This window comes from Carassius auratus, chromosome 36 (genome assembly GCF_003368295.1).
Source record: "Carassius auratus strain Wakin chromosome 36, ASM336829v1, whole genome shotgun sequence".
NCBI classification, from domain to species: Eukaryota; Metazoa; Chordata; class Actinopteri; order Cypriniformes; family Cyprinidae; genus Carassius; species Carassius auratus.
In genome coordinates, this window is record NC_039278.1 from 3845712 (window position 1) to 3857727 (window position 12016).

General features: G+C 36.3%; 1 protein-coding gene across 3 annotated transcripts; it reads left to right on the forward strand.

Annotated features, from left to right (window-relative positions):
* Positions 1-1436: 1436 nt before the first annotated feature.
* On the forward strand, positions 1437-9811 carry LOC113054993 (uncharacterized). Of its 3 annotated transcripts, XM_026220890.1 has the most exons (7): positions 1437-1559; positions 5820-6737; positions 6951-7047; positions 7171-7272; positions 7688-7863; positions 8366-8467; positions 8862-9811. In XM_026220890.1, exons 2-7 carry the CDS (start codon positions 5824-5826, stop codon positions 9628-9630), a joined length of 2160 nt encoding a protein of 719 aa, XP_026076675.1. In that variant the 5' UTR covers positions 1437-1559; positions 5820-5823; the 3' UTR covers positions 9631-9811. The 3 variants fall into 3 exon arrangements, with proteins under 3 accessions (XP_026076675.1, XP_026076677.1, XP_026076676.1); XM_026220892.1 differs by lacking the exon at positions 8862-9811 and having other exon boundaries at positions 8366-8704; XM_026220891.1 differs by lacking the exon at positions 1437-1559 and having other exon boundaries at positions 5555-6737.
* The last annotated feature ends 2205 nt before the right edge of the window (positions 9812-12016 follow it).

The window sequence follows — 12016 nt, forward strand, 5'->3', positions numbered from 1 at the left end:
TCTCTTCCGGTGGGATGGCCGCCAGCCCAGCGTCACAGCACAAGGTGGTCATCAGCCCAATGCCACTGCCCATGATGGCCGCAAGTCCAGTGTCATTGCACAAGATGCCCGCCAGCCCAGCGCCAATGCACAAGATGGCCACCAGCCCAGTGCCAATGCCCAAGATGGCTACCGGTCCAGCGCCACGGCCCAAGATGGCTGCCGGTCCAGAGTCATGGCACAAGATGGCTACTTATCCAGCGCATCTGCACACAATGACAGCGTCAGTTGACCCTGAGGACAAGGGCAAGTCACCAATGAAAATCACGTGCAAAGTCCAGTCACCAGTATTCTTCATGAACAAAGTCAAGTCACCACTGATCTTCGTGGACAAAGTCAAATCACCAATGATCTTCATGAACAGAGTCAAGTCAGCATTGATCTTCTGGAATCCAGTATAAACACCATGGGATTACCAGAGTCTCTTCACGTCTCTGTGGAACTACCAGAGCCTCTCCACGACTTTGATGAACTAACAGAGCTTCTCCACGCCTCTGCTGAAGTACCAGAGCCTCTCCACGTCTCTGCTGAACTACCAGAGCCTCTCCACGTCTCTGCTGAACTACGAGAGCCTCTCCTCGGCTCGGCTGATCTAGCGGAGTCTCTCCTCGCCTCTGCGGAACTTCCAGAGCCTCGTCATGTCTCAGTCGAACTCTCTGAGCGCCCGACTGATCCTGTTGTGGCCACGGAGGCTATCCTTAACTTGTTCATGTTCTCTGTCTCAGACTTGCCTAACCGGATTTGCTCTCCTGTTTTTCGACCACACGGATGTGGTGGTCTTCTGCGCTGCCCTGGGGGGGCTTCTGTATTGACCACACGGATCTGGTGGTCTTCTGTGTCGCCCTGGGGGGCTTCTGACTCAACCACATTGATGTGGTGGTCTTCTGCAACGCACTGGGGGGCTTCTGTCTCGACCACATCAATGTAGTGGTCTTCTGCTCCACCCTGGGGGGCTTCTGTTTCAACCACACAGATGTGGTGGTCTTCTGCTCCGCCCTGGTGGGCTTCTGTCTTGACCACATGGATGTGGTGATCTTCTGCTCCACCCTGGTGGACGTCACGTTATGTCCTTCCTGGACTTGTGTTTTGTGGTTGTTTTGTTTTTGCTCTTCTGTCTGTTTTCCATCTATTGACCTGACCGTCCCCCTGATCCTCTGCCGGTCCACCTCCCTCCTGGGCACCTTGTTTTTGTGTTTGCACTTTTTGTCTCTGTTTACCCATTTTACCTGGTTCTCTGTCCCTCCCCCTGGTCCTCCACCGCTCCACCTCCCTCCTGGTCTCTTTGTGTCTTTGGTCTCTTCTTGTGTTCGGGTGGAGCATCTGGCAGCTGCTCCGTGGAGGAGGGCTCGTGGGAGTTTTACTTACTCAAAGTTGCTCTAAGGGCAGAAAAGAAAATGATTGGTTGAAAGATTCAACCAATGAAATTAAATCAGAGGCGGGGTCTAGACGTTTGGAAATTTGGAGGGAAGATCCGTTGTAATCGACTGTTCGTTGGAGTGGGATATCACATATATTGTAAGGTAAGTAAATTTACGATATATTGTTAAAAAAAAAAAAAAAACATAAACAGCCTCTAAGTGTAGGCTACTAAGATAATTAAGGGAACATTGAAAGTGCACAAAAATAATAATCCTCGTCTAAACATCCGATCGTATTTTGATTTGACTTTTTCAGTTCACAGCGCCAAAGCTGTTAACTTAATTGGATAACTATGGTAAAACATGGTTTTCCAGTGCTAACCTACCCCGCTGTCTGTGAAGCCGATATATGCGATCACATAATTCGTTCAAGCCACCTTCAAATGTATACATCCCCCGCCCTAGCATTGCAAGTGGGACCAACGTACTTCATATCGCTGTTATTTTTAGTCTATGATGCTCTTGGGGCAGAAGTATTCAATAGATTTATATCGATGTTAGTTTTAATATTCATATCGCTCTTATTTTTAGTCTATGCTGCTTTCGGGGCAGAAATATTCAATAGATTCATATCGCTGTTATTTTTAATATTCAGTGGTTTCATATTTCTGTTCTTTTTAGTCTATGCTGCTCTCGGGTTAGAAGTATTCAATATATCCGTATCGATTTTATTTTTAAATAATTAACAATTTCATATTTCTGTTCTTTTTAGTCTATGCTGCTCTCGGGGTAGAAGTATTCAATAAATTCGTATCGATTTTATTTTTAAATATTTAATGGTTTCATATTTCTGTTCTTTTTAGTCTTTTCTGCTCTCGGGGCAGAAGTATTCAATAGATTCATATTTCTGTTATTTTTAATATTCAGTGGTTTCATATCGTTGTTATTTTTAGTCTATGCTGCTCTCAGGGCAGAAGTATTCAATAGATTCATATCGATGTTATTTTTAATTTTCAGTTGTTTCATATTTCTCTTATTTTTAGTCTATGCTGCTCTCAGGGCAGAAGTATTCAATAGATTCATATCGATGTTATTTTTAATATTCAGTGGTTTCATATCGCTCTTATTTTTAGTCTATGCTGCTCTAGGGGCAGAAGTATTCAATAGATTCATATCGATGTTATTTTTAATTTTCAGTTGTTTCATATTTCTCTTATTTTTAGTCTATGCTGCTCTCGGGGCAGAAGTATTCAATAGATTCTTATCGCTTTTATTTTTAATATTCAGTGGTTTCATATCGCTGTTATTTTTAGTCTATGCTGCTCTCCGGGCAGAAGTATTCAATAGATTCATATCGATGTTATTTTTAATATTCATATCGCTCTTATTTTTAGTCTATGATGCTCTTGGGGCAGAAGTATTCAATAGATTCATATCGATGTTATTTTTAATATTCATATCGCTATTATTTTTAGTCTATGATGCTCTTGGGGCAGAAGTATTCAATAGATTCATATCGATGTTATTTTTAATATTCATATCGCTCTTATTTTTAGTCTATGATGCTCTTGGGGCAGAAGTATTCAATAGATTCATATCGATGTTATTTTTAATATTCATATCGCTATTATTTTTAGTCTATGCTGCTCTCGGGGCAGAAGTATTCAATAGATTCATATCGATGTTATTTTGAATATTCAGTTGTTTCATATTTCTGTTATTTTTAGTCTATGCTGCTCTCGGGGTAGAAGTATTCAATAAATTCTTATCGATTTTATTTTTAAATATTTAATGGTTTCATATTTCTGTTCTTTTTAGTCTATGCTGCTCTCGGGGCAGAAGTATTCAATAGATTCATATCGATGTTATTTTTAATTTTCAGTTGTTTCATATTTCTGTTATTTTTAGTCTATGCTGCTCTCGGGGTAGAAGTATTCAATAAATTCGTATCGATTTTATTTTTAAATATTTAATGGTTTCATATTTCTGTTCTTTTTAGTCTATGCTGCTCTCGGGGCAGAAGTATTCAATAGATTCATATCGATGTTATTTTTAATTTTCAGTTGTTTCATATTTCTGTTATTTTTAGTCTATGCTGCTCTCGGGGTAGAAGTATTCAATAAATTCGTATCGATTTTATTTTTAAATATTTAATGGTTTCATATTTCTGTTCTTTTTAGTCTATGCTGCTCTCGGGGCAGAAGTATTCAATAGATTCATATCGATGTTATTTTTAATTTTCAGTTGTTTCATATTTCTGTTATTTTTAGTCTTTGCTGCTCTCGGGGCAGAAGTATTCAATAGATTCATATCGATGTTATTTTTAATATTCAGTGGTTTCATATCGTTGTTATTTTTAGTCTATGCTGCTCTCAGGGCAGAAGTATTCAATAGATTCATATCGATGTTATTTTTAATTTTCAGTTGTTTCATATTTCTGTTATTTTTAGTCTATGCTGCTCTCAGGGCAGAAGTATTCAATAGATTCATATCGATGTTATTTTTAATATTCAGTGGTTTCATATCGCTCTTATTTTTAGTCTATGCTGCTCTAGGGGCAGAAGTATTCAATAGATTCATATCGATGTTATTTTTAATTTTCAGTTGTTTCATATTTCTCTTATTTTTAGTCTATGCTGCTCTCGGGGCAGAAGTATTCAATAGATTCTTATCGCTTTTATTTTTAATATTCAGTGGTTTCATATCGCTGTTATTTTTAGTCTATGCTGCTCTCCGGGCAGAAGTATTCAATAGATTCATATCGATGTTATTTTTAATATTCATATCGCTCTTATTTTTAGTCTATGATGCTCTTGGGGCAGAAGTATTCAATAGATTCATATCGATGTTATTTTTAATATTCATATCGCTATTATTTTTAGTCTATGATGCTCTTGGGGCAGAAGTATTCAATAGATTCATATCGATGTTATTTTTAATATTCATATCGCTCTTATTTTTAGTCTATGATGCTCTTGGGGCAGAAGTATTCAATAGATTCATATCGATGTTATTTTTAATATTCATATCGCTATTATTTTTAGTCTATGCTGCTCTCGGGGCAGAAGTATTCAATAGATTCATATCGATGTTATTTTGAATATTCAGTTGTTTCATATTTCTGTTATTTTTAGTCTATGCTGCTCTCGGGGTAGAAGTATTCAATAAATTCTTATCGATTTTATTTTTAAATATTTAATGGTTTCATATTTCTGTTCTTTTTAGTCTATGCTGCTCTCGGGGCAGAAGTATTCAATAGATTCATATCGATGTTATTTTTAATTTTCAGTTGTTTCATATTTCTGTTATTTTTAGTCTATGCTGCTCTCGGGGTAGAAGTATTCAATAAATTCGTATCGATTTTATTTTTAAATATTTAATGGTTTCATATTTCTGTTCTTTTTAGTCTTTGCTGCTCTCGGGGCAGAAGTATTCAATAGATTCATATTTCTGTTATTTTTAATATTCAGTGGTTTCATATCGTTGTTATTTTTAGTCTATGCTGCTCTCAGGGCAGAAGTATTCAATAGATTCATATCGATGTTATTTTTAATATTCAGTGGTTTCATATCGCTCTTATTTTTAGTCTATGCTGCTCTCGGGGCAGAAGTATTCAATAGATTCTTATCGCTTTTATTTTTAATATTCAGTGGTTTCATATCGCTGTTATTTTTAGTCTATGCTGCTCTCCGGGCAGAAGTATTCAATAGATTCATATCGATGTTATTTTTAATATTCATATCGCTCTTATTTTTAGTCTATGATGCTCTTGGGGCAGAAGTATTCAATAGATTTATATCGATGTTATTTTTAATATTCATATCGCTATTATTTTTAGTCTATGCTGCTCTCGGGGCAGAAGTATTCAATAGATTCATATCGATGTTATTTTGAATATTCAGTGGTTTCATATCGCTGTTATTTTTAGTCTGTGCTGCTCTCGGGGCAGAAGTATTCAATAGATTCATATCGATGTTTTTTTTTTTTTAATTTTCAGTTGTTTCATATTTCTGTTATTTTTAGTCTATGCTGCTCTCGGGGCAGAAGTATTCAATAGATTCATATCGATGTTATTTTTAATATTCAGTGGTTTCATATCGCTGTTATATTTAGCCTATGCTCAATAGTACTCAATATTCATATTACTGTTATTTTTTGTGTATTATGTGCTGCTCTCAGGGCAGGAGTACTCATTCATATTACTGTTATTTTACTCAACTATGCGCTGCTCTCAGGGAAGGAGTACTCAATATTCATATTACTGTTATTTTTTAGTGTATTATGTGCTGCTCTCAGGGCTTCAATACTCAATAGATTCATATTACTGTGTTATTTTAGTGTATTATATGCTGCTCTCTGCAAATGTAGTACTGAGTAGTGCTAGTGCTTTTATAACCATTTTATTTGTTGTTTTTTTTCTAGGCAAATGGAGAATATTTGGCTTGAGGGGATAAGGCGAAAGTTAAAGAAAGTAAGGGATGCTAGAGTCATTCAAGAGGTCATACCTTTTTCTGGCGAGGAGACTGATTTCATGAAGGGTTACATTAAGAAACTGGAGGAGGAAACCAAAAGCACCTTCAAGTCCCCTGTGTCTACTCATAAAGACTACTTTTACTTTTCATGTGAAAGATCGACCAAAGCAAGTGGGAAAAGCAAAGGAGAACCTACAAAGACAAGAGCTAATTCCTGCAAAGCTTATGTGTCATTTAAAATAATCAAAGATGGTAGTTTTACAGGTGCTGTGGTCAACAAAATGCTTCAACACAACGGACATGATGTGTGCATGAAAGAAGAGGGCATAAAAAATCTCATTGATCCAGAGTTATTGACCTTCATTGAAATGTGGCTTGGTCAAGGACTGTCAATTTCAGAAACACTTTTAAAATCCGTGGACTGGGCAGAACGTCATGGACATATGGACAAATATAATCGGCGATATTACGTTACACCTGAAGATATACGATTGATCAAGAAGACCAATAATGCTCTTAGTTTTCCTGATGCGAAAGACTGCATTAGTGTGGACAAGCTGATCACATCGGAGCTGCAGGAACACATTTGTTACTACCAGCCTTTGAGTGAAAATCAACCACTTATAATTGTAGTGCAGACACCCTGGCAAAAGGATATACTTAGAGAACATCCCCATACCATGGTATTCATGGACGCTACTTACAAAGCCATGACATCATATGGTTATGCATTTTATGCTCTTCTTTTGACCAACAGTATTGGAAGAGCAGTCCCATTTGCTTACTTTATTATTAGTGAGGAATCAGCGGACATACTTGCTCTCTGCTTGGAAAAGCTCGCAAATCACAACCCTGGATTTCTTCCCAGGTAAGAAGTTAAAAACATAGTAGAGTCAGTAGTAGTTTGGCAGCAAAGTGTGCTGATGTATTGAGGTATTTCTATGTACAAACATTACTATTGGATGGAACACTTGCTTAAATACCGCACATTGTAAACTACCTTTTTACAAAAGCTGTCCATTTTTACAAACTCTAAAGATGTTGACGTATATTCATTAATTCTCAATTCCTTATCATGTAGGTCGATAATGATTGACCGTGACCTTAAGGAACTCAATGCCATAAGAAGAGTTTTTCCAACAGCCAAGGTTCTTCTTTGCTGGTTTCATGTACTCCAGGTAGGTTTATTAAATCTTTTGCACTGGAAAAAGACCTATTCATTTTACAGACCTATTTATTTTAAAAATACAATTATAATTCAAATGCCATTATATGACTATAGCTTTTGAATGTTTTTGTAGGCTGTACATAGGTGGATGGTTAAAAGAGATGGAGGAAACTTGCCAGTGAATCAGCGGAATCTTGTGATTCAAGCAATGGTTGGAATGAAATCCTGTTTAACGGTAATATTTTTATATCATAAATCACTTCATTCTTTAGAAATCATTTCAGTACATGGAAATAAATCTTGAGTTGTTTACTATAAATTTCAATGGGATTAGTTAAGTTTGTGTATTATTTTTTAATGAATTGTCTTTTAAAAATGTTCCCACAAAAAAAATTCAAATCCTTCTTTACTAACCCTCATGTAAATCCAAATTCAAAAGATTTTTTTTTTTTTCCGCAATAGAATATAGAAATGTTTTGTATCCCATTAAGTTTCATTGCATGAAAAAAAAAAAATATTGTGTTCTACTGAGGAAATAGTCAAAAAGGTTTGGAGTGACACAAAATTACAATTTTGGGAGAACTACCCCTTTAAATGTGTGTAAACTTAAGGTGGCATAACTTTACAATGTTGTGTCTTTTTCTTTACAGGAAGAAGAGTTCAACAGCATGTCATCCAGAAAGTGTGAAGAGCTTGATACATGTCTTGGTAGTTCTCATGTATCAACCTACCTCAAGAATCAGTGGATTTGTTTTGGTGATTTATGGTCCAATTTTGGCAGGTCATTTTATCACCATAACAGCGAAACCAACAACAAGGCAGAGAGGTCAGCTACTAAAATTATAACATCATGCCCTAAAATCGTATTTTAAAGGTGCTCTAAGCGATCCTGAGCGGAGTTACTTCCTGTTGACGTTCGAAGTGTTGTCAAACAAAACAGAGGCTAGCTAGACCCTCCCTCCTCCTCCTCCTACCCCTCCCCTCTGTGCTTCCTGAAACAGTCATGAACGTGCATTTAAAATATAGCTTGCGTATTGACGCTGCTTGTCGGTTATTGCCTGAGGCACTGTTTATTGTTTCGTGGTACAGGCTGCACCAGTTTGTTTTTGTGTCCGTTTTTGGAGCTTGTGGCGACTACAGAGACCACGTTTTTTAACAGTGTTGTTCAGGGGACAGCTAACAGATAGTGAGGAGATGTTTGCTGTATGTGACAAAAAATGTTTTTGGCCTAAAAACACGTGAGATCGCTTAGAGCACCTTTAAATAACATGATATCCAGGACAAATATTCATTAAGGATATTTTAAGTTTCTTAACTTTTGTACATAGATTTTTTCTTACAATGAAGTACCAGTTCCTTAAGGGAAGAATGAATAGCAGGATTGATCAGCTTCTTCGCTTACTGTGTGGAGATGTCCAAAAATATTACAGGTAAATATATTTAGCTGTATATATAGTTCAATGTATTACTTTTATTATGGTGCTAAATTGTAATTGCCAATTACAGAAATCATGTGACATACAGAATCATGTGATAATATTGCAAATTAGATTATCTCTGGCCATTACCTGTTGCCATTATCAGCTTGTTTGGATACAGGAAGCTCTCTTGAATAAACATTCACTATTGTCTATGACATGATCTTTTCCTTAGCACAAATCATTCAGTAAAAAGGTCTGTCAGCTCCCAGCTTCCTTTTTTCTTTAATTATATTATAGCCTATAAAATCTATACAAATGTTTAAGGGTATTGGCTTTTTTTCAGTCATTTCATTTTTACAATAGTTTACCATTTCCTAACTTGTTCTTTTATTTCATTGTTCAGTTACCTGGATGACCTCACAGAAACTGGACGAATCAAAGGAGCAAACACTGAAGAGACCACTAATGCCGCCCATTCTATGATTGCAAAAGGCCTGGGTGCAAAAGTGGAAATAAAAAATGGAGTGTGTTTGGTTCCACCCGACACAAGCACACAATGTCACAGTGTGGACTTGGTCATGCACAAATGCGATTGCAAAAGATTCCAATGTGGATGTGTGTGTAAACACTTAATTTTTTCACAAAACATTGCAGAGAAACAAGGACTTATAATTCGAGATCTTAGGGCAGAAGCAGCAAAAAAAATTGTTGACAGTGAATCTTACCTCAGGGTCGATGAAAACCTTACTGTCTACCACTCTGATGGCAGTGTAGAAACTGTGAGTTGTAAAGGGACCAAATTTTGCACATGCATTGCAAATAGCCATGGAGTGGTGTGTGTATGTATATTGGTTCACAACATTCTATACCCAACATCATCTGAGAACATACCTGATGATTCACACTGCTTTAGGTCCAGTGAGAGAAAACAAGTTACACTGCAAGCCATGCTTACAGATCTCCATGAGTGGAGCAAATCAGAAAAATTTTGTGAGGGTAATGAAGTGTACAGGTTAGTTGAAAGAGCACACAAGTTAGTTTTTTCACAGTTTAGTAAACTGTCAAGAAAAAGAAAAGTGACTGCACTTCATAGTTATCGTAAAAGGATCAAAAAAGCAAAAGATGTAGTCACTGTACCCTACATGGTCAAAAAGAAGAAAAAACGTGTTTGATCTTGTAGAGATAAGAAATGTTTCATTGATGAAACAATCACTATTTGCTTTGCCTAGCGAGAATGTTTTTTTGTTTGTTTGTTTGTTTTTTCCTCTTGCTGCTACTGTCTTTTTTCAATGAGTGTTGTACAGATACTTTGTATAAGAACAAATTGAAGGAACAGATATGAATTGTAAGTAATTAAGATTTAAAAAATAAAATAAAAAACACAATTCTTTGTAATGTTTTATTATTATTTTTTTTTTTTAATTTTTGTACAGCTGAACATCGAGAAACAAGTTTGAAACAATACAAGTAAAAAAAAGTGGGGGAACCTTACTCATCTGTGGAGTCTTTTTTTTTCAGTGCTCTCATCTTTTCCTTAAGACACGCATCTATCAATGAAAAAGTGCCATTTATTACGGCAGGACCAAGACCATGTGTTGCCAGGTCAAATGTGTCCCAATTGTTCTCTAGAGCAGCCTTTAAATCTTTCAAAGTCTTCCTGCAATAAAAAATACAAAAAGCTATTTATTTTTCCAGTTCAACTGATCATTGAATCATTAAGTTAAAGGGTTAGTTCACCCAAAAAAAAAAAAAAATCGACATTTATTACTCGCCCTCATGTCGTTCTACACCCATAAGATCTTCATTCATCTTCAGAACACAAATTAAGATATTTTTTGATAAAATCCAATGGCTCAGTGAGGCCTCCATTGCCAGCAAGACAATGAACACTTTCAGATTCCCAGAAAGGTACTAAAGACATATATAAAACAGGGGCCTGTACCATGATGGTAGCTGAACAAATTCAAAGTTACAGGATTAGTTTGGAGTTGACAAAACCAAACCTCTCCAGTCCGGCTTTGTTGGTACCATGATGCTGTTCATCAACTTTCTTTGTCAATTTAGGCTTTGATCCTGAGTTTGTGGAGCGTGTGCACATGAATGTGTGACATCACTGGCGAACAGCCAATCACGAGCCTTGCAACAGAAAGCAAGTTTGATTTACTTCTCACGAGAGACCCAGCGAGAATCAAAACTAAAGGTTAAAGGTTTTGCTAAAGGTTAAGAGATTGAAGAATATGACAAATTTAAATGTCATATGAAAAATGGAGGACTAATAAAATAAATGATCTTGCTCTCTCAGTGTAGTCACAAGTGGAACTTGTTAACTTAGTTTATACATTTGAAAATATATAGTGATAGAGACTTGAACATGTAAGTTCAGATTTGTAATTTTTTAAACAGTTCAGTCTTTTGATACTACAGCTTATTTATATTACATGATCTGTATACATTAATATTTATTTTAAATAGTTTATAATAACAATTAAACTAAAATTGCTTGTGTGTAAGAGATAAATAATAATTTGAATCACAATAATTATATAAATCATAAAATGATGTTATCATTAAAGCCAGACTTCTATTTTTTTAAGCATAAGTGACCTTTAATGTGGAGCAAGATAAACTGGAGTGACTTTGTGTCAGACATGTGTCACTTCTCTCACATCTGATTGGTTCACCTTCAGTCTGAGATCTTGAATCCAGAACATAACCTGCCCCGGAGCAGGTTAGCCGTGCAGCGCAAGATACCATGGCAACGAACACCGATTAAACCAGAGCTACTTTCATAGTACCTAAAACCCAGGGTTGGCGGAAACTAAGCTGAAACATAGCTGGCTAGCCACCTAATCCAGCTTCATGGTACAGGCCCCAGGTCTTGTGACTGTGGTGGTTCAACCTTAATGTTATGAAGTGAACAAAAATACTTTTTGTGTGACAAAAATGACAAAATAATGACTTTTATTAATCAATATCTAGTGATGGTGATTTCAAAACACAGTTTCATGAAGCTTCAAATCTTTACAAATCTTTTGTTTCAAATAATTTGTGTTCTGAGGATGAACGAACATCTTACAGGTTTGGAACGACATGAGGCTGAGTAATTAATTACAGAATTTTTATTTTTTGGTGAACTATCCCTTTAACATCAAGTGTAGTAGTAAATTGTTATTAAATTACCTGCAGTCTTCGGTTTTGACCATAGCTGCATGGACATTCCCTTCTTTAAGCAAGGCTTCACCCACCCTTTTCTGGGGGATGAATTTTGCGGCAAGGAACATTATGTCCCCAGCCAGATCCTTGCATTCATCTAAAATACAAATAAATACAACAGCAAAATTATTTGTAATAATGTCCAAGCTTATTAAGGCAGGTACAAAAAAAAACATAAGCAAACAAGATTGGGAAAGTATGGGATAACCGTCAAATCGTCCCACGTTATTAAGACCTACTGTATATTCAATGCAGTTATCTAATTAAGCCAATCCACGGCAGCAGCATAATGTAAACATAACAACAACATGCAGATACATTCCAAGAGCTCTGGTTAATGATGTT

Excerpts from the sequence above, each read along its gene's own strand:
- LOC113054993 (XM_026220890.1), top strand. The coding sequence starts at position 5,824 with ATGGAGAATATTTGGCTTGAGGGGATAAGGCGAAAGTTAAAGAAAGTA. Across the intron at positions 7,048-7,170 it reads GCTGGTTTCATGTACTCCAG|GCTGTACATAGGTGGATGGT; the intron begins GTAGGTTTATTA and ends ATGTTTTTGTAG. Across the intron at positions 7,273-7,687 it reads GAATGAAATCCTGTTTAACG|GAAGAAGAGTTCAACAGCAT; the intron begins GTAATATTTTTA and ends TTTTCTTTACAG.